The sequence below is a fragment of the Gracilinanus agilis genome, chromosome 1 (assembly GCF_016433145.1).
Source record: "Gracilinanus agilis isolate LMUSP501 chromosome 1, AgileGrace, whole genome shotgun sequence".
In the NCBI taxonomy this organism is placed as follows: domain Eukaryota; kingdom Metazoa; phylum Chordata; class Mammalia; order Didelphimorphia; family Didelphidae; genus Gracilinanus; species Gracilinanus agilis.
Genome location: NC_058130.1, coordinates 496944237 through 496967235, shown reverse-complemented (window position 1 = coordinate 496967235; position 22999 = coordinate 496944237). Strand labels below are relative to the sequence as shown.

General features: G+C 35.9%; 1 protein-coding gene across 1 annotated transcript in view; it reads right to left on the bottom strand.

Moving 5' to 3' along the window:
• TRAM1 (translocation associated membrane protein 1) overlaps nt 1-22999 on the bottom strand; it is a 43815-nt gene that overhangs the window by 6084 nt on the left and 14732 nt on the right. Inside the window, exons 3-9 of the mRNA XM_044665920.1 lie at nt 20857-20978; nt 20644-20760; nt 18363-18421; nt 17016-17100; nt 2388-2458; nt 2178-2282; nt 1478-1621 (exon numbers count right to left, since the gene is read on the bottom strand). Coding sequence (XP_044521855.1) covers nt 1478-1621; nt 2178-2282; nt 2388-2458; nt 17016-17100; nt 18363-18421; nt 20644-20760; nt 20857-20978 — 703 coding nt within the window. The remainder of the gene's footprint in view (nt 1-1477; nt 1622-2177; nt 2283-2387; nt 2459-17015; nt 17101-18362; nt 18422-20643; nt 20761-20856; nt 20979-22999) is intronic.

Here is a 22999-nt window from a genome sequence, read left to right as displayed (position 1 = left end):
AATTGTCTTTGCTCCTCCCTAACTTGTTCTATACTTGTCATGGGATGATGTTTTACTTCCTTGCTACAAAGTTTTTCCTCATTTGCTTCTTTCTCAACTGAAAAAAATTATTGAGGGGGCATCTGGGTGGCTCAGTAGATTGAGAGCCAGGTCAAGAGACAGGAGGTCTTGGGGTCAAATACGGTCTCAGACACTTCCTAGCTGTGTGACCCTAGGCAAGTCATTTAACTCTAATTGTCTAGCTCTTATTGCTCTTCTGTCTTGGAACCAATACACAGTATTAATTCTTTTTTTTTTTTTTAAACCATTACCTTCCATTGTAGAATCAATACTGTGTATTGGTTCAAAAGCAGAAGAATGGTAAGGACTAGGCAATAGGGGTTAAGTGACTTGCTCAGGGTCACACAGCTACAAAGTATGAATTCTAAGATGGAAAGTAAGGGCTTAAAAAAACACCTAAATGATTATTGACATTTCTGGTTTAGTTCTAGAAAAATCATTTATTAAAATATGTTCTTCAGCTAAACTGATTTCTGATTAGCCCTAGGAGAGCACTAGTACTAAAGTAAAAGAAAAAGAAACTTTCTCTGGAAGCGAAATTAAATTCTCTTAGTCTTTAGATGTCTTGGTTAATCCATACTACCAAGCAAGGAAGCAATTAAATAACATATAAACAGAGCCTGTTTGACAATATCCTTTTTTTTTTAATTTAAATTTTTTAAATTTTTTTAAACCCTTAACTTCTGTGTATTGGCTCCTTGGTGGAAAGAGTGGTAAGGGTGGGCAATGGGGGTCAAGTGACCTGCCCAGGGTCACACATCTGGGAAGTGTCTGAGGCCAGATTTGAATCTAGGACCTCCCGTCTCTAGGTCTGATTCTCAATCCACTGAGCTACCCAGCTGCCCCAACAAAATCCTTTTAATGTTTAAATTTGGTTGGTAAATAAGCACTTACTAAATGTCAGGCACTATGCTAAGTTCTGATGCTACAAAGGAAGGCAAAAGACAGTTCCTGTCCTTGAGGAGTTCAGTCAAATAGACCACAAGCGAACAAACATATTAGCTAAATATAAGATATCTAAGAGGCCCTCTCATAAGATCTAAGAGTATGTGGCAAAGAATAAGGTGTAAGAAGGCAGGAAAGGTAGGAGGAGGCTAGGTTATGTAGGGCTCTGAATGCCAGACACTGCTATTCTATTGAAAAAAAAAACAAAACAAAAAAAAACACAATCCACCAAATTATACTCAAAAAATTTCAATTAATCGTTCAATAAAGTTAAATAAATGGTCCACTCTCCTTTGATAGAGAATTTATCAGTCTGCTAGATACATGAATTTAATATAAATCAAAATTTCTTTTCTCTGTTGTGGATCAGGTCCCCAAAGTTACCTGCTTCTTGTATAAGTTGTTGCAACAAAATCTATGTAAAACTTATCCTTGAACAAAAATGACTTGGCTAAGAATAAATCTACTGTACCTGACAGGTAACACATTGAAATTTCCAGTACTGAAATCCAGCTTCTGATTTTCTGCTCTTGCTAGGCCAAAGCCAACAGTTAACACAGAGAGAATCAAAGTCAGAAGTCTTCCCAAAACAAATAGAATTGCCCACAAGGAAAATCTGTAAGGCAAATTTTACAAGACAAATTCATTAACATGCACAAAATGAGATAAGAAAAAGATCACAGTAGACTAGATGAAAAGTCCTGATGTGAACTTAAAAAAAAAAAGATAAAATATTTAATTTTGACCTTAATTCATAAAATTTGCTAGATAAGTCTTTTTTGAAAGGCTCTGTACCATTATAATTAACTTTCTAATTCTGTTCTCAGGTTATTTACTATTTTAGCTCATGCCTTACCCCAAAACATTTTAGTTTATTTATTTTGCAAGGATGTCTTACTTGCTCTTTTCACTTACTGCTGAATATTTATGCTACTTCTGAGGGTAGACATGTCTATTTTTTAAATTTATAAGTGTAATCGTAATTACAAGATGTAAAATATTTTCAAATTAATGGTTTATCTCCTAGAATTAAAGAAATGCATTACCATCTTCTTTGTAACACCAAGTATTTCACTTTATTTTAAGCTTTTGAAGACAAGGGTACAAACTGAATAACATGGATATGGAATTAAAATATTTTTGCTGTTTTAGAGACATAACAAATAACTTACCCTTTCTGATATTTTTCATCACTAAAATAAAACAATCTGGAAATATGGAACAGAAACTCAACAAAGTAATGCAGCACCAAAAGAACAAGTCCCAGATGGTTTAAGCTGTTAAAACAGAAACAAACACATAAAACAACTATTAATTTAGTAACTGATATGACTAAGAAGAATAAAAGAAGCAAACCCCCACCCCCACCCCCCACAACTTACTTCAAAAGATAAGCTCCACCAATGTGAAAGAGGTAAAGTCCAATGTAGACAAGCTGTCGCGGAATATCTTCCTGTTAAAAAAAAAAGGGGGAGGGAATGAGAGATCAGTTAAAGCATACTGACATTCACAGGGGCAATGTAATGTGATGAAAAACAATTTCTGAACTAGAAATTGGGACAAAAGATTTGCCTTTTGAAAAGCTATTTTAAAAATATAAACTTTCTTGTTCTTGAAATCAGGACTGTTTGGAACAATCTGGGACACATGGTCTCCACAGACACAGTGGAAAGAGCTGAAGAGCAAGAAGGCCACTGAGGTCTAGTCTGCTCTCACTATTTATTAGCAATGGCAAGTCCCTGGTATGTTTAGACCTCAGTTGCTTTATCCCTAGAGAAAGTACTATCTTGCTTGCTTGATGGCAAAGGGTCTAACTAAATCACATATTCCCTTCACCTCTAAGATCCATAATTCTTTGATTTAATTTCAGGAAGACAGATTAGATCACATGGACTCAGATTCTATGCTAAAGAGTATGGATAGGAAGCTCTCAAGAATTAAATTCCCCAAAAGGCAAAGAAAAACAATTATAATGAAGAGAAAATAATGGCAATTGTCTAGAGAGTGATATGGATGCCCAGGGAATTCAATGATCAATCTGGATTTTTAAAAGGCATAAAAAGAAAACTGAAGCAAAGTTTAAGTAGGTTAAGAAAGGATGAACATGTGCGGCCCAGTATTTCACTGGGAGTACCAAAACTCAGAATGAGTTGATATTGGTAAGTTGAAGGAATTAAAAAGAAAAAAGTTTATTTTGCTTTTTTAAAGCTATAGAAGAAAGATGAAAAAGGAGATATGACTGCTTCTGCCAGTGTATAGGCTAATCCATCAGCATTTAATGTTAATGGACAGAAGGCAGAGCTACCAAATTTTTACTTTGATTCTATTTCCTTTGTCAAGAAAGATCTTTGGGCTGGAAGGGACAGAATGAAATGAATGAGTGAGCATCTAGTTGCCTTGATGAATTCAAATCACCTAGTCTAGATGATTAACATCCTCACATCCTGAAAAAATTGGCACATATAACTGGTGAGATAGTCTAAGTGATATCTGAAAGTTCATGGAAAAGAGTGAGAGATACTGTGGAAGAGCAAATGGCATCTCAGTTAAAAAAAAAGTGATTATTTTCAAATTGTGTTAAATCAAGTTTGATTTTAGTTCCTGGAAAAATTCTAGAACATATTATTAAAGAGATTATTACTGGGGCAGCTAGGTGGCTCAGTGAATAGACATATCTAGAGATGGGAGTTCCAGGGTTCAAATCTAGCCTTAGACACTTCCTAGTTGTGTGGCCCTGGGCAAGTCACTTAGCCCCAACTGCCTAGCCCATACCACTCTTCTGCCTTATAACCAATACATAGTATCAATTCTAAGACAGAAGGCAAAGGTTAAAAAAAAAAATGAGATCATTACTGATCATCTAAAAGGAAGTGATAACAAAGAACTAGTATGGTTTCATTAAGAACAGGTCATGAAATGCTCATACCCCAAAAGAGAAGGGGGAATTTGCTTCTCTGGATTATCTAAGAGCTCATATGCAATTCATTTCCCTGAATTTTCTGTGTAAATCAAGTTTGTTCTATGTTAAAAAAAAAAAAGAATAGGTCATGCCAGGCTAAATTAATTTCCTTTTATGATGGAATTATTAAATTTGTAGATCAGTGGAATGCTCTAATTCACATATATTTTAGCAAAGCATGTGATAAAAACCTCTCATGATGCTCTGTAAGTAAAAAGGGAGAGAGGACTATTAGATGATGGATTGGATATCGCTTAAATGTTCAGAACCAAAGAATCTTTCTTCATTAATAGTCTGATGTTAACTTAGCTAGGTCTGCAGAACAGTATAGGCAATTTTTTTTTTTTTTTTTTTTTTTTTTACTGCAAATTTCCTTACACCAATTAAATCACAGATTTGGACCAAAAAACTGGAGAACTATTGGAGAGATGTGACAGTTGTCTTCAGTTATTTAAAAGGATATCTGGGAGAGGGATTTGATTTTTTTTCCCCCTAATAGGTCCCCAAAGGTAAAACTAGGAACAATAGAAGGAGACTGAAAAGAAGCAAATTTAGCTTTAAAGCAAAGTTTTCTAATAATGGAAGCTATTCGAAATAGAATGCTTCATTTGCCTCAATAGCTAAGAGCTCCTTCTGAATGTGGGATTTTGAGCAAAGGCTGAATGATCCCTCTCTGGTATGTATGTAGAAGGGATTCTTTTTTTGGACATGGGTCAGACTGGATGTTCCCCAAGATCCCTTCCAACACGCAAATTCTATGATACTGGTTCTGTGGTTTTAACAAATCCTGACATTTCTGATAGCATTCTTTTGATGCTTAAAATGCCATTCATTCTCTGGGATAGAGGACCAGCATAAAAGAGTTCTCATATTCTTCAACGAATACAATATTCTTTGTAATTAGTTATTTAGGCCTATTTTGAAGAAGTAATAGATCCGTTAGATGTGAAGATTAAGTGAAATCCTATTTTATAATGATTAATCATCTAAAGTGTAAATATTTACCCTTGACTAGAATGCAAGCTGTTAAAGAGAAAGACTTTTGTCATATTTCCCTTGTGTCACTTTCCAACAAGCTACTGGGTACATGGATGACTGATGCTCAAATATTTTTTGTTCGATATTGGAGTAAAATGACTGCTTCCCATTTTACTTTTCCGAATCTTTTTCTATGATTTATTTCTCAGTTTGTATTAACTAACATTTGTATTTGTATGTTCATCTGAAATAATTAAATGGCAACCTGTAATTACACTGGATTGGAGTAAAAAAACCAGTGCTTGTTATTGCCCTTGCTACTAACTAGCAGTGCAAACTCAATAAAATTGCTTAGCTTTTCTGGACCTCATCTCTAAAACAAGGAATTTGGCCTAGATTCAATTTAATTCACTTAATATTTACTGGGCATCTATTCAGTGAAAATTCTATATTATCAAAGTGTTCTTGCTTTATGTGCTTAGATTTAAGGGTAGTATGTCAAAGATGAAGACACTGTTCTCAGTGGAAAAAAGACAAATACATAAATATAACAGAACTCTGAAAGTACCTGGTGGTAAAAACAAATTGTTATGATAACGATAAGGAATAATCACTTTTAGCTGAGGGGCAGGGAAGGACATGTAGAGGAACTGGTATCTTAAGGAAGCTTGATCTTAAGGGATTAAGAGTGGGTACATGGGAAACTATTCCAAGTTCAAAAAATTAATAGCATAGGCAAGATTCCAGAATATGAAACATCTGACTTATTGACAAAACACTTATTAATTTCTAATATTTCTTCCCATTCTACAAAGCGTGTGAATTATAGTCACCATAATATGCTATAAATAATTTTTTGTCCTTCCTTTCATCAAGTATACACACATCAAGCTACCCAGAGAGATAAACTGTGCTACATAGTATGTTTTTCCCTCAGGAGTCCACAGACAGTACAATATCTGCAGAGGTTCTTCAAATGGAAGAAAGATGTTGTAAATCACTTGGAAAAAACACTCTTGTTGGACCTCTACAATGAATACAATTTTCCCAAATGACTCACCTTCCATGACTCAACATTTTCTAGATGGTCAGAGGTATTGAACCATTGAGTTTTATTCCCTATAATCTTTCTTTTCTTTTCCACTATAAAATTTCAATATTGTACAGTTCCAGTTTCACTAACTGTTGGAGCCCATGAATACAAAAAACTAGTTATAAAATTCTAAGACATACATTAGAACATGTTTATCTGGATGTTTTATCCAATGTGCTACTTTGAAGATTAGTATCCCAAGTTAAAAATAAACTAAAGGAATTTTTAGTATTTCTAATGGGAGTGTATCATTTTTTTTTTCTTCAACAAGTGACTGAATTTCTTGGGGATGAAGAAATATAAGCTTTAGATTCCAAAGAAGGAACTCTAATAACATAAAATGAAAACAAAACAAAGAAAGTGCTTACTAAGCAGAGAACATTGCTTGAAACATTTAAATCCCTTACCTCCCCCCCAGATACTTTTTGCTTATGTAGGGTAAATCTATGTCACTTCATATTCTGTTTCTAAAAATGGCAGGAAACTATTTTCAAGTCGAAGAAATTCAAAATTGTGTTGTTTTTCAAGGCAGATCCATTTCTCCTGTTTTCTAATCTCAAATTCCAACCCAAGAGAAATAAAAGGTCCAAATTTGCTAAGAGAAAATCAATTGGTACCTAAGTCAAATTCCAGTTCAGTACTTCCGCTATATCAACTGATAATTGCAGAGGAAGGTGAATGGGCAATGCCAGCCTACACCATCATAAATCTCTCCATTGTATCTTTCTGGGGCCAGAACTATCTAGCAGATAATTTCTTTTAAGCGTTTCCCTCTATAGTTATAGTATAGACTTAGTATACAGAAACTTTAGAATAATACAGAAGTGGCTTAGAGCTTGCTATTTTTGGTTTCCTACCCAATTTTTTAAATCTTAAGAATTATCTTCAAAGTTTTTTGCAATATGATATATTCTGTGGATTCTGGGCTCCTTAGCAAGAATATTCTTATTAACCTTTCTTGATACTTTAGAGGAAGCATATTTGCAATGTAAATTAATTTTTAGGCTTACCTTTCCAATTTCTCAAACCATTATTATAATCACTATACAATTAAAATGTGTAAAATTCATTCTGGTATTCTTCAACTAGCTTTCAAAAACTTTTATGTTATCATGGCATACTGACCAGTTTTTAAAAGGGTAGTTTTCAAGAAACAGGGTGCTATACCATTGGGTTTGTACCCCAAAGAGATAATAAGGGAAAAGATTTGTATAAAAATATTCAGAGTTGCACTCTTTGTGATGGCAAAGAATTGGAAAATGAAAATTGGAAATTTGGAATTGGCAATTGGAAAATGAGGGGGTTGTCCATCGATTAGGGAATGATTGAACAAATTGTGGTATCTGATGGTGATGAAATAGTATTGTACTGAAAGAAATGATGAGCTGGAGGAATTCCATATGAACTAGAACAACCTCCAGGAAGTGAGGCAGAACTAAAAGAACCAGGAGAACATTGAACACAGAGACTGATACACTGTAGCACAATTGATTGTAATGGACTTTTCTACTAGCAGCAATGCAATGATCCAGGACAATCTAGAGGAATTTATGAGTAAAAACTGTGGGAGCAGAAATGCAGAAGAAAAACATATGGTCAATCATGTAGTTTTAATATGGATATGATTAGAGTTTTTAAGTTAAAAGATAGCTCTACTGCAAATATAAAAAACATGGAAATAGGTTTTGAACAATGATACATATATAACCCAGTGGAACTGCATGTCAGCTCTGGGATGGGGGAGGGGGAAAATCATGAATCATGTAACCATGGAAAAATATTCTAAATTAAAAAAAAAAAGAATAATAAAAGCAAAACAAAATACCCCCCTCCCCCAAAAACAACAACAACAACAACAAACAAACAGTGGTATAGTAGGTAGAATTCAGTGCATGGAGTCAGGAAGATTTAGATTCAAATACTGACTTTAATATTAGCTGAATGACTTGGACAAGTCCCTTAACTTCTCAGTGCCTTAGGGAATTTCCTGACTTACTGAATAAGTCATATACCTCTCTTTGAGATTGGGAAGACACTTCCAAATATTCAACTTCAACACATTGGTTGTTTTCTATTGTCTATATATTCTTTTCTCATGGGTGGTATTTACTGATGTTTACACTTAAACTAAAAAGCATTTCACGTAAGCAGCAATAAATATGTCTATTTCTTGATTATAATTTTTTTTAAAAATTCTTTACAAAGTGAGTCTCTGAGATTCTATGTTTTCCCCTTTGAAGAGAAAAGATACATTATCTGTCATTGGCAGACCTCTTGAACTGCCACTAGCAGTTTTTTTCTATGCACCAGTGGGAGCATTTCAAAGCAATCGCTGCTCGAGTCACCCATTTTACCAATTCTTTCCAGACAGTGTCTTCCTAAAATAACTTTCATAGAGTAAATTTTAAGTAACTGTTTAACACATATGCAGCTGCTACTTGCAAATTATGCTAATTACTTCAAACAGTTACTTTCAACTGTCACATATAGGTGTTAAAAATAGTTTTAGTTGCTTCTGAGTTATGCAAATGATCCTATAAAAATTAGATGGCAGCTCTGGATGAATTCCACCTGGAACTGGTGAACATGAGGTGAGGCTCTGGGACAAAAATCAGTGATTACATTGAACTGTCCTTCTCCATCCCAGCAACTGAAGAAACTTGTTGAATATATTAATATAAGGATGCAAAGGATATAGATAAACAGAGACCAGGCTGGATATAAAAGATATTAAGTCTGTGAACACGAACATATCTAAAACCATGCAAGCAGATAGATGTGCCTAGAAAGTTAGGTAGAAAAACCAATAAGGAGCTAAAAAAAAATCAAGATTGAGTATTTAAAATATTATGCAAAATAGGGTAAAATGTGAAGGGCCATGCACCAAGTGCATGTTTGTATTTCTGCCGTAGGTGGCAATTATCTATGTTCTAAGTGTAGCTCATCTCCCTTGTAGAAAAGGTGAACGGATGTAAGAAACATCTCTCCATACTCCAAGGTATCAGAGCCAGCCTTATTCTACCCTATTCCCCAAACCAAGAGCTGGAAGTGGGGCTTTGAGGATGAAAAAAGGATCATTCCTGGCCCAGGAAACCTTAGTCTTACATTAAGAGGATGGAAGAATGTGACAAAAAGGAGGAAGGGACAGAACAGTACAACTATATACACAATTTGAGGTTTTCCCCAAAGGGGAAGAAATTCAGTGCTTCAATAAAGAAGCAGCTTCTTGTCCTCCAAAGAATGATAAAATAGAGCCCCAGAAGCTATCAAGAAAAGATCGTCTGCTGAAGCTATTCAGTGACCTGAGAACAATACCAAAGACTCTGCTTTATTTCTGGCCTGTGGGTGCAAGATATTAAACTGAACCTTTCAGGATTTGTCAAAGTGGAGAACTATTGGTGATTCACCTGGCCACAAATCATATTACTGGAAGAAATCCAGAAGGCATTGCCCAAAAGGATCGCATGTACCCTAGATTTTTTTAAATATTTAATTTTTTTTACACAATGATACAATTTTTAATAATCATTTTCTAACATTTTGCAATCCATGTTCTCTCCTTCCTTCCAATGTGAAAGAAGACACATTGCTTACAACTCAAGAAAAATTCAGAGGAAACAGGGAAGAATAGTGCATGTGCCCTAGATTTTGAAAGAATAGATTTCAAAAGGTTTAAAGGGATAATATGTAGGATTCCATAGACTAAAATTCTATAGGAAAAGTCAGCTTGAAAAAAATAGGAATGAAGCAGCTAGCAGCATTGTGGGAGTTCAAATCTGCCACAGACACTTAATAGCTGTGTGACACTGGATAAATAATCTTACATTTTTTCTGACTCAATTTCCTCAAATGTAAAAGGGGGATAATAACATCACCTGCTTTTGCAAGGTTCCTGGGAGGATCAAATGAGGTTAAGAGTAACACATAATGCCTGGTATATAATAGGTGGCATATAAAAGATTATTCACTTTCTTTCTCCTACCAATGATACATGCATAAACACTCAAATGGGGCAGGGGGAGAACAATGTATATACATATTAGTAAATATAAATTTGGGATGGGGATTGGTGAGAGGACAGGAAAGGCTTCATGTTGGAGGTTACCCGAGTTAAATTTTCTTTCTTTCTTTCTTTTTTTTTAAAGCTTACTTTCTGTCTTAGAACACAGAAGAGTAGTAAGGCTAGGCAATGGGTGTTAAGTGACTTGCCCAAGGTCACACTGCTAGGAGGTGTTTGAGGCCAGATTTAAACCCAGGACCTTATATCATTAGGCCTGGCTCCCCATCCACTGAGTCACCTAGCTGCTTCTGGCTAGGTGTTGAATGACTTAAATGAGTTGAATTTTCAAATGAACTGGGTATTCTAAGAAGCAGACCCCTCAAAGGAGTACTTTGCAGGCATGGGGGAAGAGCCTATGCAAAGACATAGACAAAGAGTTGGGAAATGGAATGCTATGTACAAATAATAGTAAATAGAGTATTTTAAATTGTAGGACAGTGCCATGAAGGGGAATAATTAGGAAGAAGTCATAAAGGGCTTTAAATGTCCCAAACAGGAGACTGTATATCATCTTGGAACAGTAGGGAGTCCCTGGAACAGGGGAGTAACATGTGGCTTAGTGCTGTGCTTTAGGACAAACATTTTAACTGTGTGGAAGATGGCATAGAGAGAGAAGAGACTGGAGGCATGGGGTCATCTAGTAAGCTATTGTGACAGAGTGCGATGGAGGGCCCACGGTTAGCTCTGGGAGTTATCTGCACAGACATAATTAAATTCATGGGAGATGATAAGCTCACTAAGAGGGTGGCTGTAGAGAGAGAAGGCCTGGGACACTGCACTGAAGTATACTTCTATTTAAGGGAAAGGATGATGATACAGCAAAGAAAACTAGGAACAACAAGAAAAACAGAGAGAAGTGTCACAGAAATCTAGAAAAGATGGGGAATCACCCAGCATCACAGCTTCCAGAGAGGTCAAGAAGATGAAAGACAGAGAAAAGGCCACTGGTCTGGATGCTTCAAAGAGCAGTGGAAACTTTGGAGAGAAGTTTTGGTGAAATAAGAGCTTTTAAAAAATATGTAGATAGGGGGCAGCTGGGTAGCTCAGTGGAGTGAGAGTCAGGCCTAGAGACAGGAGGTCCTAGGTTCAAACCCGGCCTCAGCCACTTCCCACCTGTGTGACCCTGGGCAAGTCACTTGACCCCCATTGCCCACCCTTACCAATCTTCCACCTATGAGACAATACACCGAAGTACAAGGGCTTAAAATAAATAAATAAATAAATAAAAATATGTAGATAGAAGCAAGAACACATAATGGTATATGGAAGAATATGGCATTGTCAAAAAACAGTGCTAAATCTCAGAAAGAGTTGAGGCTGGTAAGGTAAGCAAGGGATAATTTTTTTTGTTTTGTTTTGTTTTGAAAATGCTAATAGTGGGTGACAGTTGAAGGAACGCTGAAGTTATTACTTAGGGGCTTGATAACAACAGAGGGAATGCAAAGGTGATTTGATTCTTCCCCTGACAACTCAAATAAGGAAGAATTGATGAGAGGACATTTAGTTGCCACTGGTGAATCCATCTCTCCTGGTCCAGGTGAATTACACCCTTAGTTCCTGAGACCTGGAGGATGTGAAGACTAAATACCATCAGGGATAACTGGAAACACACTGAGACCGACAGGCAAATACTGCAATTTTCAAAAAACTGAAGAGTATTGAGTTGGTGACCTGTACCAAGGATCTGCCCAATTCCTTTTTCTGTCAAACTTCTAGACTTATTCAAGAAATGCATAACAAACATCTAGAAAAGGAAGTAGTGAATACAAAGAGCCAACGTGGGCTGCTAAATGGCTCAGTGGATTGAGAGCCAGGCCTAGAGAGAGGAGGCCCTGGGTTCAATTCTGAACTCAGATACTTCTTAGCTGTGTGATCCTGGGCAAATCACTTAGCCTTCATTGCCTAAACCTTACTGCTCTTATACCTTGGAATCACAATATACAGTATTGATTCTAAGATAGAAAGTAAGGGTTGCTATTTAAAAAAAAAAAAAAAAAAAAAAAAAGAACAGTTCATGCTAGACTAACCTTATTTCCTTTTTTGATAGGGTTAACTAAACTGGCTGATCAGAGACTGCTAGGAACATAATTTATCTAGATTTCAGCAATAAATTTTATAAAAATGTCCTGCTCTTCTTGTAGAAAATGGAGACATGGGCCACAAGATAAATACAATTGGCTAGATTAATGAATGGCTGTATTCTAAGAGTAGTCACTAATGATTAATTATCAACTTTAAAGGCAGTTTCCAATATGGTGCTCCAGAAATGTGCACAGCAGCCTTTTACTCTTCAATATTTTTGTCAAAGACTTGGATGTAAGAATGGATAGGATGCTCATCTCATTTCTAGATTATACAAACCTTTTTCAGCTCTAGCCAATATATTGGACCTAAAGAGTCAGGATCCAAAAAGATCTTGATAGACTAAAAATATTGGGCTGAATATGAGAAGGTAAAATGTAAAGTCTTACAGCTGGGTTCAAAATTTCAACTTCACAAGTACAAGATATGAGAGGCAAAGCTGCATAGATATATTTGTCTGGAAAAGAGTCACGGGCCTTTTTATTTATTTTTTAAACCCTTAACTTCTGTGTATTGGCTCCTAGGCAGAAGATTGGTAAGGGTAGACAATGGGGGTCAAGTGACTTGCCCAGGGTCACACAGCTGGGAAGTGGCTGAGGCCAGATTTGAACCTAGGACCTCCGGTCTCTAGGCCTGACTCTCAATCCACTGAGCTACCCAGCTGCCCCCGTCATGGGCCTTTTTAGCAGACTGCAAACCACAAATATATTATTAGCAGGTCATGGCAGTTGAATTAATGCTCTGTTGGGTTTCAATGAGAGGAAAAGCTTCAAGAAATGAGGTGATAAGCCCTTTGTTCTTTGATCTAGTCACAGTTAAGGAAGAAAAATAGAGATTGTCCAGAGGAGAGCCATGTGGAAGGTGAATGGCTTGGAGTCTTTGTCACATGGAGATAGATCAAAAGAACTGGGAAAGAATCCTGGAGGGAACAATACTGATGTACAAATGTATGAGTCCAGGAAGGGCTATACTATTCAAGTGAGGTGTGACTTAATTCTGTCTGGCCCCACAATAGATAAACATTTCAAGGAGGGAAATGGAGGACTGATGACAAGGAAAATTTCCAGAGGCAGGAAGGTGCCAGAGTAGTTAAGAGCACCAGGTCTGGAGTTAGGAGGTCCTGAGTTAAAATCTGGACTCAGGCACTTCCTAGACGGGTAACTCTAGGAAAGTCACTTAATCTCACTTGTCTATCCCTTGCCACTCTTCTGCCTTAGAACTGATGCTAAGATGAAAGGTAAGGGTTTAAAAATGAACAAACAAAACCATGAAAGCTTCTTGATAATTAGAGCTACCCCCAAATAGAATAGGATATTTCACCTTTAGTCATTCAAACAGAGGCTGGACAACCATTTGTTGAGAATGTTATGTTAGGGATTGATTACCTTTTGGGGATGAGTTGGACTAGATCAGTGGTTCCCAAACTTTTTTGGCCTACCACCCCCTTTCCAGAAAAAATATTACTTAGCTCCCCCTGTCACATACTATCACAGCCCCCTTACAGTTATTCACCGCCCCCAAATGCACCTGTGGCCATCACCGCCTCCCTGGATCACTGCAGCACCCACCAGGGGGCGGGGGCGCCCACTTTGGGAATCACTGCTCTAGATGCTCCCTAATAAGGACAAGGTTTAAATGGCACAGAAGATGAACAAGAACTGGGAGGAGAAGGAGCATAAACTGAAAAGGTAGAGTATAGTGTCTATGGAGTGCTGCGTTCCAAGAAGCGGAGATAGGTGGTGGGAAGAATGATTGTTGGGCAGAGATTCAGGGCTAGGTTACTCATTCTGGTTCAGGGAACAAAGAGTTAATGATTTCAGGATTCCCCAGAATTATAGGACTGGTCTTTTTATTGTGACAGCCCATATCCTATAGGCCCATCCAGTGTCCAAGGGGCAATGTGGCCAGAGATGGTGTCTACCATGCTAATCTGGTCCATTCCCCTCGGGCTACAGCAGTGGTTCCCAAACTTTTTTGGCCTACCACCCCCTCTCCAGAAAAAATATTACTTAGCCCCCTGGAAATTAAATTTTTAAAAATTTTAATAGCAATTAATAGGAAAGATAAATGCACCTGTGGCCATCACCGCCTCCCTGGATGGCTGCAGCACCTACTTTGGGAATCACTGGACTAGATGGTCACTGGGGTCCCTTTTAGACCACGTGACATTCTGCCACTGTGCTATCTAAGATATTATTGGTATAGTAGAAAATTTTAAGATCATTAATGACAACATTGAGGGTGGAAGTGTCATTGCAAATTATGGTCATAATCTTTAATTTTTTTATTTCCTGATCTAAAAACATCTTAAGTAATTGATGCAGAGCGAAAGGAGCAGAACCAGGTGAACATTGTACACAGAGACTGATACATTATGGTACAATCAAATGTAATGGACTTTTCTACTAGCAGCAATGCAATGACCCAGGACAATCAGAGGAACTCGGGAGAAAAAAAAACATGATTGATCACATGGTTCGATGGGTACATGATTGGGGATGTTGAATTTAAAGGAACACTCTATTGCAAATGTTAATAATATGGAAATGGGTTTTGAACAATGATACATGTAAAACCCAATGGAATTGTGCATCAGCTCTGGGAGGGGGAAGGGAAAGAACATGGATAAAAATCATAAATTAAGTAAATAAATAAAATTAAGAACAAAAAATTAATTAATTAAAAATAAAAACATCTTAATTAAAAGATTTTTAAAAAAAGAGTAAAGCTGCTTCAACCTTATTTTTTACATACACATGAGTGACAACATTCTATTTTTTCAAAATGAACTATGTGCTGATTTTTATATATACTCCATTGCAGCCACAAGTTTAGCAGAGAATATCACTGAAGGGTAGTATTATAAAACAAGCAAAAGAAATATAAAAGAAAAAAGAAATCAGTAGCCAACAACCATGAATTACTATTTTTTTAAAAAAATCCTTACTTTCTGTCTTAGAATCAATACTGTGTGTTGGTTCCAAGGCAGAAGAGTGGTAAGGGATAGGCAACAGGGGTTAAATGACTTGCCCAGGGTCACATAGTGAGGAAGTATCTGAGGCCAGATTTGAACATAAGACTCCCAACTCCAAGTCTTGTTCTGTAACCATTTAGCTACCTAGCTGCCCTGAGTTACTACTTTCCTGTGTCAAGAAATAGTTTTACAGTCCCTCACAAGGCACATATAAAAAGTGCTGGAGTCAGAAGAGATAGTTCAGCTCCAAAATCCAAAGCTTATAAGATGTGTGAACACTGTCAAGCCATATATTCTCTAAGGTTCGATCTCCTCATCTATAAAATGGGAGACAATACCATTTATGATCTCATAGGGTTGCTAAGGATCAAATGGGAATGCAAATCAAGTCCTTAAAACACTTTGCGTATTAGCTACATTATTATGTATCATTAGGCTGAGTTTGGTGAATGAAGGGGGATTTTTAAGGAGTTCTGAAAAGAGCAAGAAGGAGCTTGATTAATTTTGAAGTGTAGAAAGGCAAATAAGGCATAGAGGAATTGGCGTAATCCTAGAAGCAGAAATAGAAAAGTGGATGAGGAATTCAATGTGAATAAAAGCATAAGGATATGGAAGGAAAAGAACAGATTAGACATAATAAAAAGTCCAGTGCAAATGGGAAAAGAGTTTGAGAGCAGAAGTAGCTTTATTTTAGTGGAAGGTAATGAGGAAAATTTTAGAGGTTTTGGGAAAAAAACTGGCAAAGAATTTTTGGAGTATAAGAGTCTGTCTTCAGAAAAGTATTGGCTGTAAAAAGACTAGAAAATCAGTTGTGCTTCCTCAATGAGAGGAGTGGGAAGGAAGGGAAAGGATTTGGAACTCAAAAATTTTAAAAAGAAATGTTAAAAACTGCTTTTACATGTAATTGAAAGAAAACAAAATATTTAAAAACTAAAGTCAATTATATGTTTTACTTAAGAACTATACTTATATGTTTAAGAAAAAAACCACAACTTTTCAAACTTTAAAAATAGGATCCATTTATTTTGCAAATTTTTTTTTTTAAAGAATAAGATGTTGGTCAAAAACAACACAGTTAGGTGGCTCAGTGGATTGAGCCAGGTCTAGAGATGGAAGGTCCTGGTTTCAAATCTAGCCTCAGACCCACTTACCTACCACTGCCTAGCCCTCACTCCTCTTCTGCCCTGGAACTAATACACAGTATAAATTCTTTTTTTTTTTTTTTTAAACCCTTAACTTCTGTCTTTGAGTCAATACTGTGTATTGGCTCCAAGGCAGAAGAGTGGTAAGGGCTAGGCAATGGGGGTCAAGTGACTTGCCCAGGGTCACACAGCTGGGAAGTGTCTGAGGCCAGATCTGAACCTAGGACCTCCCATCTCTAGGCCTGACTCTCAATCCACTGAGCTACCCAGCTGCCCCCTACTTCATTCACTTTTGAATTCTTTTTAAGATTTACATAGAACTGTTTATTTTCATTCACTTAATGTCTTAGTCCACATAACACAACTAAGAAGTGACTTACTGATGGCAATTATAGTATAGTTGAAATCCTAAGTCAAGGTAAAAATGTTATCTTAAAAAAACCAAATAATAGTAAAGTTATGACCATTATCACCTTTCAAAATGTGTAATTATTAGCCCTTAAAGTGTTTGAGTAACATTAAAACCAAATGAATGACCCAAACTTATGTTCTAGTGTGGAGAAAACTTTTTTTAGGGAAGGGAGGTTTGGGAAGGGTAAGCAGAAGGAAGGATAATGTGAATAAAAATGAAACTGGGTATAATTTAAAAAAAAAGGTCCTCCAGGAAATAAAAAAAAATTGATAGTAAGATAATTTTTAAAATTATACATTGTCCAGCTTACTTTTTTGGTTTTCTGGAAGTAGAGCTCGGGAAAAGCATGAAACCAGTAAGCCAGCTGTGATATGTAGAAAAACTTCATTTGAAATCTGCACAACACAAGAAAGTGAAATAATAATTTAAAAACATAATATATTTAAAGAATACAGAGTAAGACAAATATTGAAAGTCACGGTCAACCGTAGATATAAAGTTATCTATCATGCCACTATTATATCTGTATTTCATAGATATAAGAGGTATGATTAGAGAGGGCTATCTTTCCAATACTCTACTGACCCTCAAAACAGATCCCCATGACTCACTTGCCTTGTAATCAGTCCTGAAATCCCTTTTTTGCAGTCTTTTTTTAGGCTTATTAAACAAAAAGGTACTGTCTCTATAGGTCTATTGGCTATGATACAAATTGCTATAAAAGAAATCTAGTCTTCTTTCATTAGTCCATAAACCTGATAAGTTCATCAGGGCAGCTAATTGGAAAGCACAGAGAAACTAAAGCTGAAAGGATGAGACACTGATTTAGTTTTAGGGTAAAGAAGGAAGGAAGGAAGGAAGGAGAAGATTCTTGCAATAAGAAGGCAGCAACCAGAGGAAGAGAAGCCAAAGAAATGTTCCATAGGAGAAAGACAGTGGAGCAGCATTAGGGTGGAGAGTTTAGATATGTAAATCTGAGAAAGGGCACATATAATAGGCACTTTTGAAGGTTTTCAGGAACCCTTGGATAAAATGCAGTTGGGCAAAAAATGACTCAGTTGCAATGAACATTTTAGCAAACACAGATGATTAAAAAACACGAATGGGCAAAGAACATGCCCATACAGTTCCTCTTTTGATTTTTACATTTCTCTTTCTCTACCTACCCACATCTACTTGTTATGTTGATTATTATGGAATACTCCTATTTGTCAAGCAATGTAAGTAATATAAAAAGAAGTGTAAGAGACATTTTCTGCTCTCAAGAACTTATGATCCTGCTGAGGTGGCAAAACTGATGTATATTTAACAATCAGAGAAGCATACTGCATAGTATGTAATTAACTTTTAAAGTGAATGGTACAGAGTATAAGAGTGATGGGAATTCAGAGAAGGAAGAAATCACTATGGGAAAAGGATTGTGGAAGAAGGGGGGCTGATTTGAGTTTAAAAGATGAAAAAGAAACATGAAGAAGGAATGAATGAATCAAAGCTAAAGATAAAAAAGGCAAGAGGATTGGAAGAAATAAGTGAAAAAAGTAACAAGAATAAAAGGAAGAAGAACATAATAAAAGGGCCAAGAGCAAGGAATACTGTAATTAACATGTGATAGAACCATTTTTTAAAAATTGATAAAAGTAGATCAAAAACAACTTACGTCATCAGGGTAAGGGGGTAGGATTTCCACAGTATAGCTGGATCTGAGATGAAGTTCTCCTAAGATAGCATTGATATAAAAATTAGCCTACAGAAGATAACTCAAAAAGAAAAAAAGAAAATGATTTCTATTTCTTTGATGTCCAAACCCTATCACACCAAGTGACAAAAAAAAGGGATTAAACTAATCCTAAAGTTTCTTATGGCTTTAAGGTGCTCAAGGTGGTCAACATTTTTGTTGATGTTCCTAAAAAATAATCTAGTATAATGAAATAGTTATCTAAAATACATAAACTATATTATTGCCTGGTTGATGGTTAGGCTAACTAGCTTTGAAAAAAAGAAAAGCACTTTAAAGTCTATTCTAATGTATATGACTTTATTTTCATTGAGTAGTTATTTCCTAATAGTTCAAAAGAAAGATGATTTGTTCTTGTAAATACTTATGAAGGTAGAAACCCATTTTAATAAATTTGACAAGATGTAAAAAATATGCCATCTAGAGAGGGAGGCATATCAATTATAAGGCGTTTGCTCTTGCTATAGGATGTCAGCTTGGGAGAGCTCCATTTCCACTTCTTGGATTTCTTAGACCCTCCCACCATTTAGGTACTCTGGGCTCAGGCGGACCTATTTATTTTAAGCTTTCTTTCTTGGGAAAGGAACATTCTGCAACCTTTGCTACCTACCCCTTTATTGAAATAGATTTTTAAATCCATTATTTTGCGGATATAGAAAATCTTTGTAACTCTTCAACGAGTTAAGATATATATTTTATATAGATAACAAAAATATATAATTTATATTGATATAACAAAAAATGTAAATTCAAAACAATAATGTCTGCATAGACTAACTCCCACATGGACCAATAAAAATACATAGGAAATTTCATTTAACAGGATTTACTGTAAATCAATAAAACACTGTTCTTGAATGTGGAAATTGTCTCTGCATGTCTTCATTAATAATAAGTCTACCTGTACTAATTTCATGGAAAATGTCATTAAAGTAACCAATTTATAACAAATGGAGGGATAATAGATTACAAAAAATAGAAAGAAAATGCATTTTTGGTTGAGGCAACCTTGACATTTACTCTGAAATTGTTAAAGTGGCTTTTGTTTGTTTTTGTTTCTTTTCTTTCCTACCTTCCTTTCAAAAACCCTTACCTTCTGTCTTGGTATGAATTCTAAGCCTAAGAGTAGCAAGGGTTAGGGAAATGAGGTTAGGTGACTTGTCCAAGGTCTCACAGTTAGGAAGTATCTGAGCCAGATTGGAGCCCAGGTCTTTCTAACCCTAAGTCTGGCACTCTATCCACTGTGCTATCTAGTTGTCCCTTGGCAGCATTTCTTTAACCAAAGCAATTTTTTACCAATAGCTCACCAATCATTTAATTTCTTCCTTTTTTTTTTCTTTAAACCCTTACCTTCTATTTTAGAATCAATACTAAGTATCAAATTGAAAGCAAAAGAGAGGTAAGAGAGAGGCAGTTGAGATTAAGTGATGTGCCCAAGGTCACACATCTAGAAAATGTCTGAGGCCAGATTTAAACCCAGCACCTCTCATCTAGACCTTTAATGTACTTCTAAAAACCTAATGCAGAAATATAATTCTCATATCCAAAGAATACTTTAAATAAAAGTGCCATTTTCCCAAAGAAATGTCATACTTTTAGGAAAAAACCTAATTTCTAGATTATAGTTTAAAAAACATCAGTGGAAGATGGCACATTTTGAGAAAAACATTAATATAAATAAATGCCTTTAAAACAAAACAGTTCTTACTTTTTCCATTAGTTAGAATGGTATAAGTAAGGTTCTGGTTGTACTCTTTGAATAAGCATGCAATATTGTTAAAGCTGTCTGGATAGCGCTTTGCCTGGCTGGCAAAATGGCTGAAAACGTCTCACCATTCTGCACCAGCAGTATTAAAGTCATTGCTATCTTAAAATCTTTTTTTGCTAATGCAGACACTGCCTGCAAGTGAATACAAGAGATAAAAATATTTTCCTGATTCGGGGACCACAAATGTAATACATGGCATTCTACACAAAACAACAAACTAATTATAGAATACAGTTCAATATCAAATGTATCACCTCAAATTTATAGCCTCACTCCTAATTTCCAACAAATATATTAAGAAGCAGAAATTTAAATTTTCAGCAAACCAAAATTAATTTATAGATGGAGAAAACTATTTAAATAGGACATTATTTCTATTTGGTATTTAAAATGTGAGGTTTTTGGCTTTGACAGTTTCAGCATAGGCATACTTACAGACACCAGAATGCTTGTGCCCCAAATACAAGAAAAAAGGTAGAATGCGCTAAGTTGACCAGATTCATTAAACTTGCTGTGTTTTGTTTTGGAGAAATGCATACGCCTGTTAATTTTCTAAAAAATAAAAGGCATTTATTAGGAATCCAAGTATAACAAATTCATCTCATAATTCTTTACCCAGCCTTAAAGAAAGCCACATTTGGTACTTACATCTAACACGTATTCCTGAATTATGGCATGAATAATTATTGCTACCAGCATGTAGAAGAAAACTGTAGCCAAATCTTTGATGCCATAGTAATAAAAAGAGGCTGTTTCAGTTGCACGCTCTTCTGAAGACCAAAAAGAACACCAAACACAATTATGTATCAAGATTGTGAAATTAAGAATGGCATTCAGTACAACATGGTTTTGTGAAGACAAACAATAAACTAAGAATTAAGCTCCAGTAATCCCTCAAGGTAATCTACTCCTAGGAGAAGTCTGAAAACCAAAGCTTCAGAAGCAATTACAATTTTGATTTGAAAAAACTCAGTTTCATCTGGAAAGGTCTAGATTTATGTTACTACATAAGAAAAATAGTTAATCTGAGCATCTCTGAGTACTTTGAATTATTACTTGCTAATCACAATTCTAATCAAATACGAAATATTCTATTCCTTCTGAAGTTCTTATCTTTCCCTTTCCCTTTTTATTCTCCTTAAGCTAAATTCATTAGAGACAACTGTTATGATTGGACACGTAAATTAAGAGGAAAGCACAGGAAGTGATGCAAAAGAAGCCCTCTTAAAAGAGAGTGACAACGTCCTGGAGTGCTCTTCTTGTTGTTGTCTTGGACCTGAAGGAGCTCTTCTTGTTCATGACTTGGACCTAGAGGAGTGCTGGACCTGGGATCCTGAGACCTTGGTGAGACTATTCTTAAATTTTTCCCTTAGAACTACATGTGGTGAGTGTAAAGATTAAATCTTTCTGATCTTCTCTAAAGAAACTTCCCTTTCAAAAGAGACTCTGTGACTGAAGCTTTTGCTTCGTTCATCTCCGGGGCCCTCCAGACTCCTCCAGACCTCCAGCCTTGGGCTCAAGGCTGAGCCTCCGGGAATGAGGATTAATTAGATCTGCCTGGGTTGAACAAAGAGGCTGGGGCAAATTACTTAGTGTGTTAGATTACTTATCCTGTACTCTCTTTTTCTTTATTTTCTCTTCTTGTTTTCATTTGTAAATAAACTTCCATAAAAGTCATTTTGACTTGAGGTTATTCTTTAATTGGGGATTGATAATTATTAAATTCCCTGGCTACCAAACCTTTTAACATTCACCCAACGAAAATTCCTTTTTATCCCTTACACAACTTAAAAAAAATTAACCCTTACCTTATCTTAGAATCAATACTAAGTATTGGTTCTGAGGCAGAAGAGTAGTAAATTAGGCTGGGCAACTCGGGTTAAGTGTCTTGGCCAGGGTACAGAGCTAGGAAATGTCTGAGGCCAAATTTGAACCCGTCTCCCAGGTCTGGCTCTATATCCACTGAACCACTACCTATCCTTAGAAACAACTTTTAATTTTTTGTGGCCATGAGGTTACTATACTAAAGATTCCTAAAATATATATAATTAATAAACTAGAATACCTAAAGGAAAAATAATTCTGAGTTCTTGCACATGTTAAAGGAGTGACTCCCCCTCCAAATGTATTAATACTCATTGTCCATCCAATGGCATCTAATATTACTTTAAGCTTCTATTTCTTTCTAATAAAGCTTTATTTTAAAAAAAAAATTTAGGGGGCAGCTGGGTAGCTCAGTGGAGTGAGAGTCAGGCCTAGAGACAGGAGGTCCTAGGTTCAAATCCGGCCTCAGACACTTCCCAGCTGTGTGACCCTGGGCAAGTCACTTGACCCCCATTGCCCACCCTTACCAATCTTCCACCTATGAGACAATACACCGAAGTACAAGGGTTAAAAAAAAAAATTTAATTTTAATGGGATAATTTTGGAAAAATCTTACTTTCTGAAATGGAAAATGTAATTTGGGTGACATTACAAGATAATTTAGGAGATCACTAATTCTATTATTCATTCTTAACTCATTTTTTAAAAATGTAGAATACCTTGAAAATGAATGTCAAGTTCAAAACCTTCACTCCTATAGGCCTAGTACTGTGTAATTTGAATGACAGATGATCTAAACTCTTACATTATACTTAGGGGGAATGGGGTATAGGTTGAGGCTTATATTTTAAGCCTCATATTAACAAATTTAAAAACTCACTTTTACATATAGATACACAAATATTTTATACAAGAAAATGTAAAATTAGTTAAATATCAATATCAATTTGAAGAATGGACACTCATT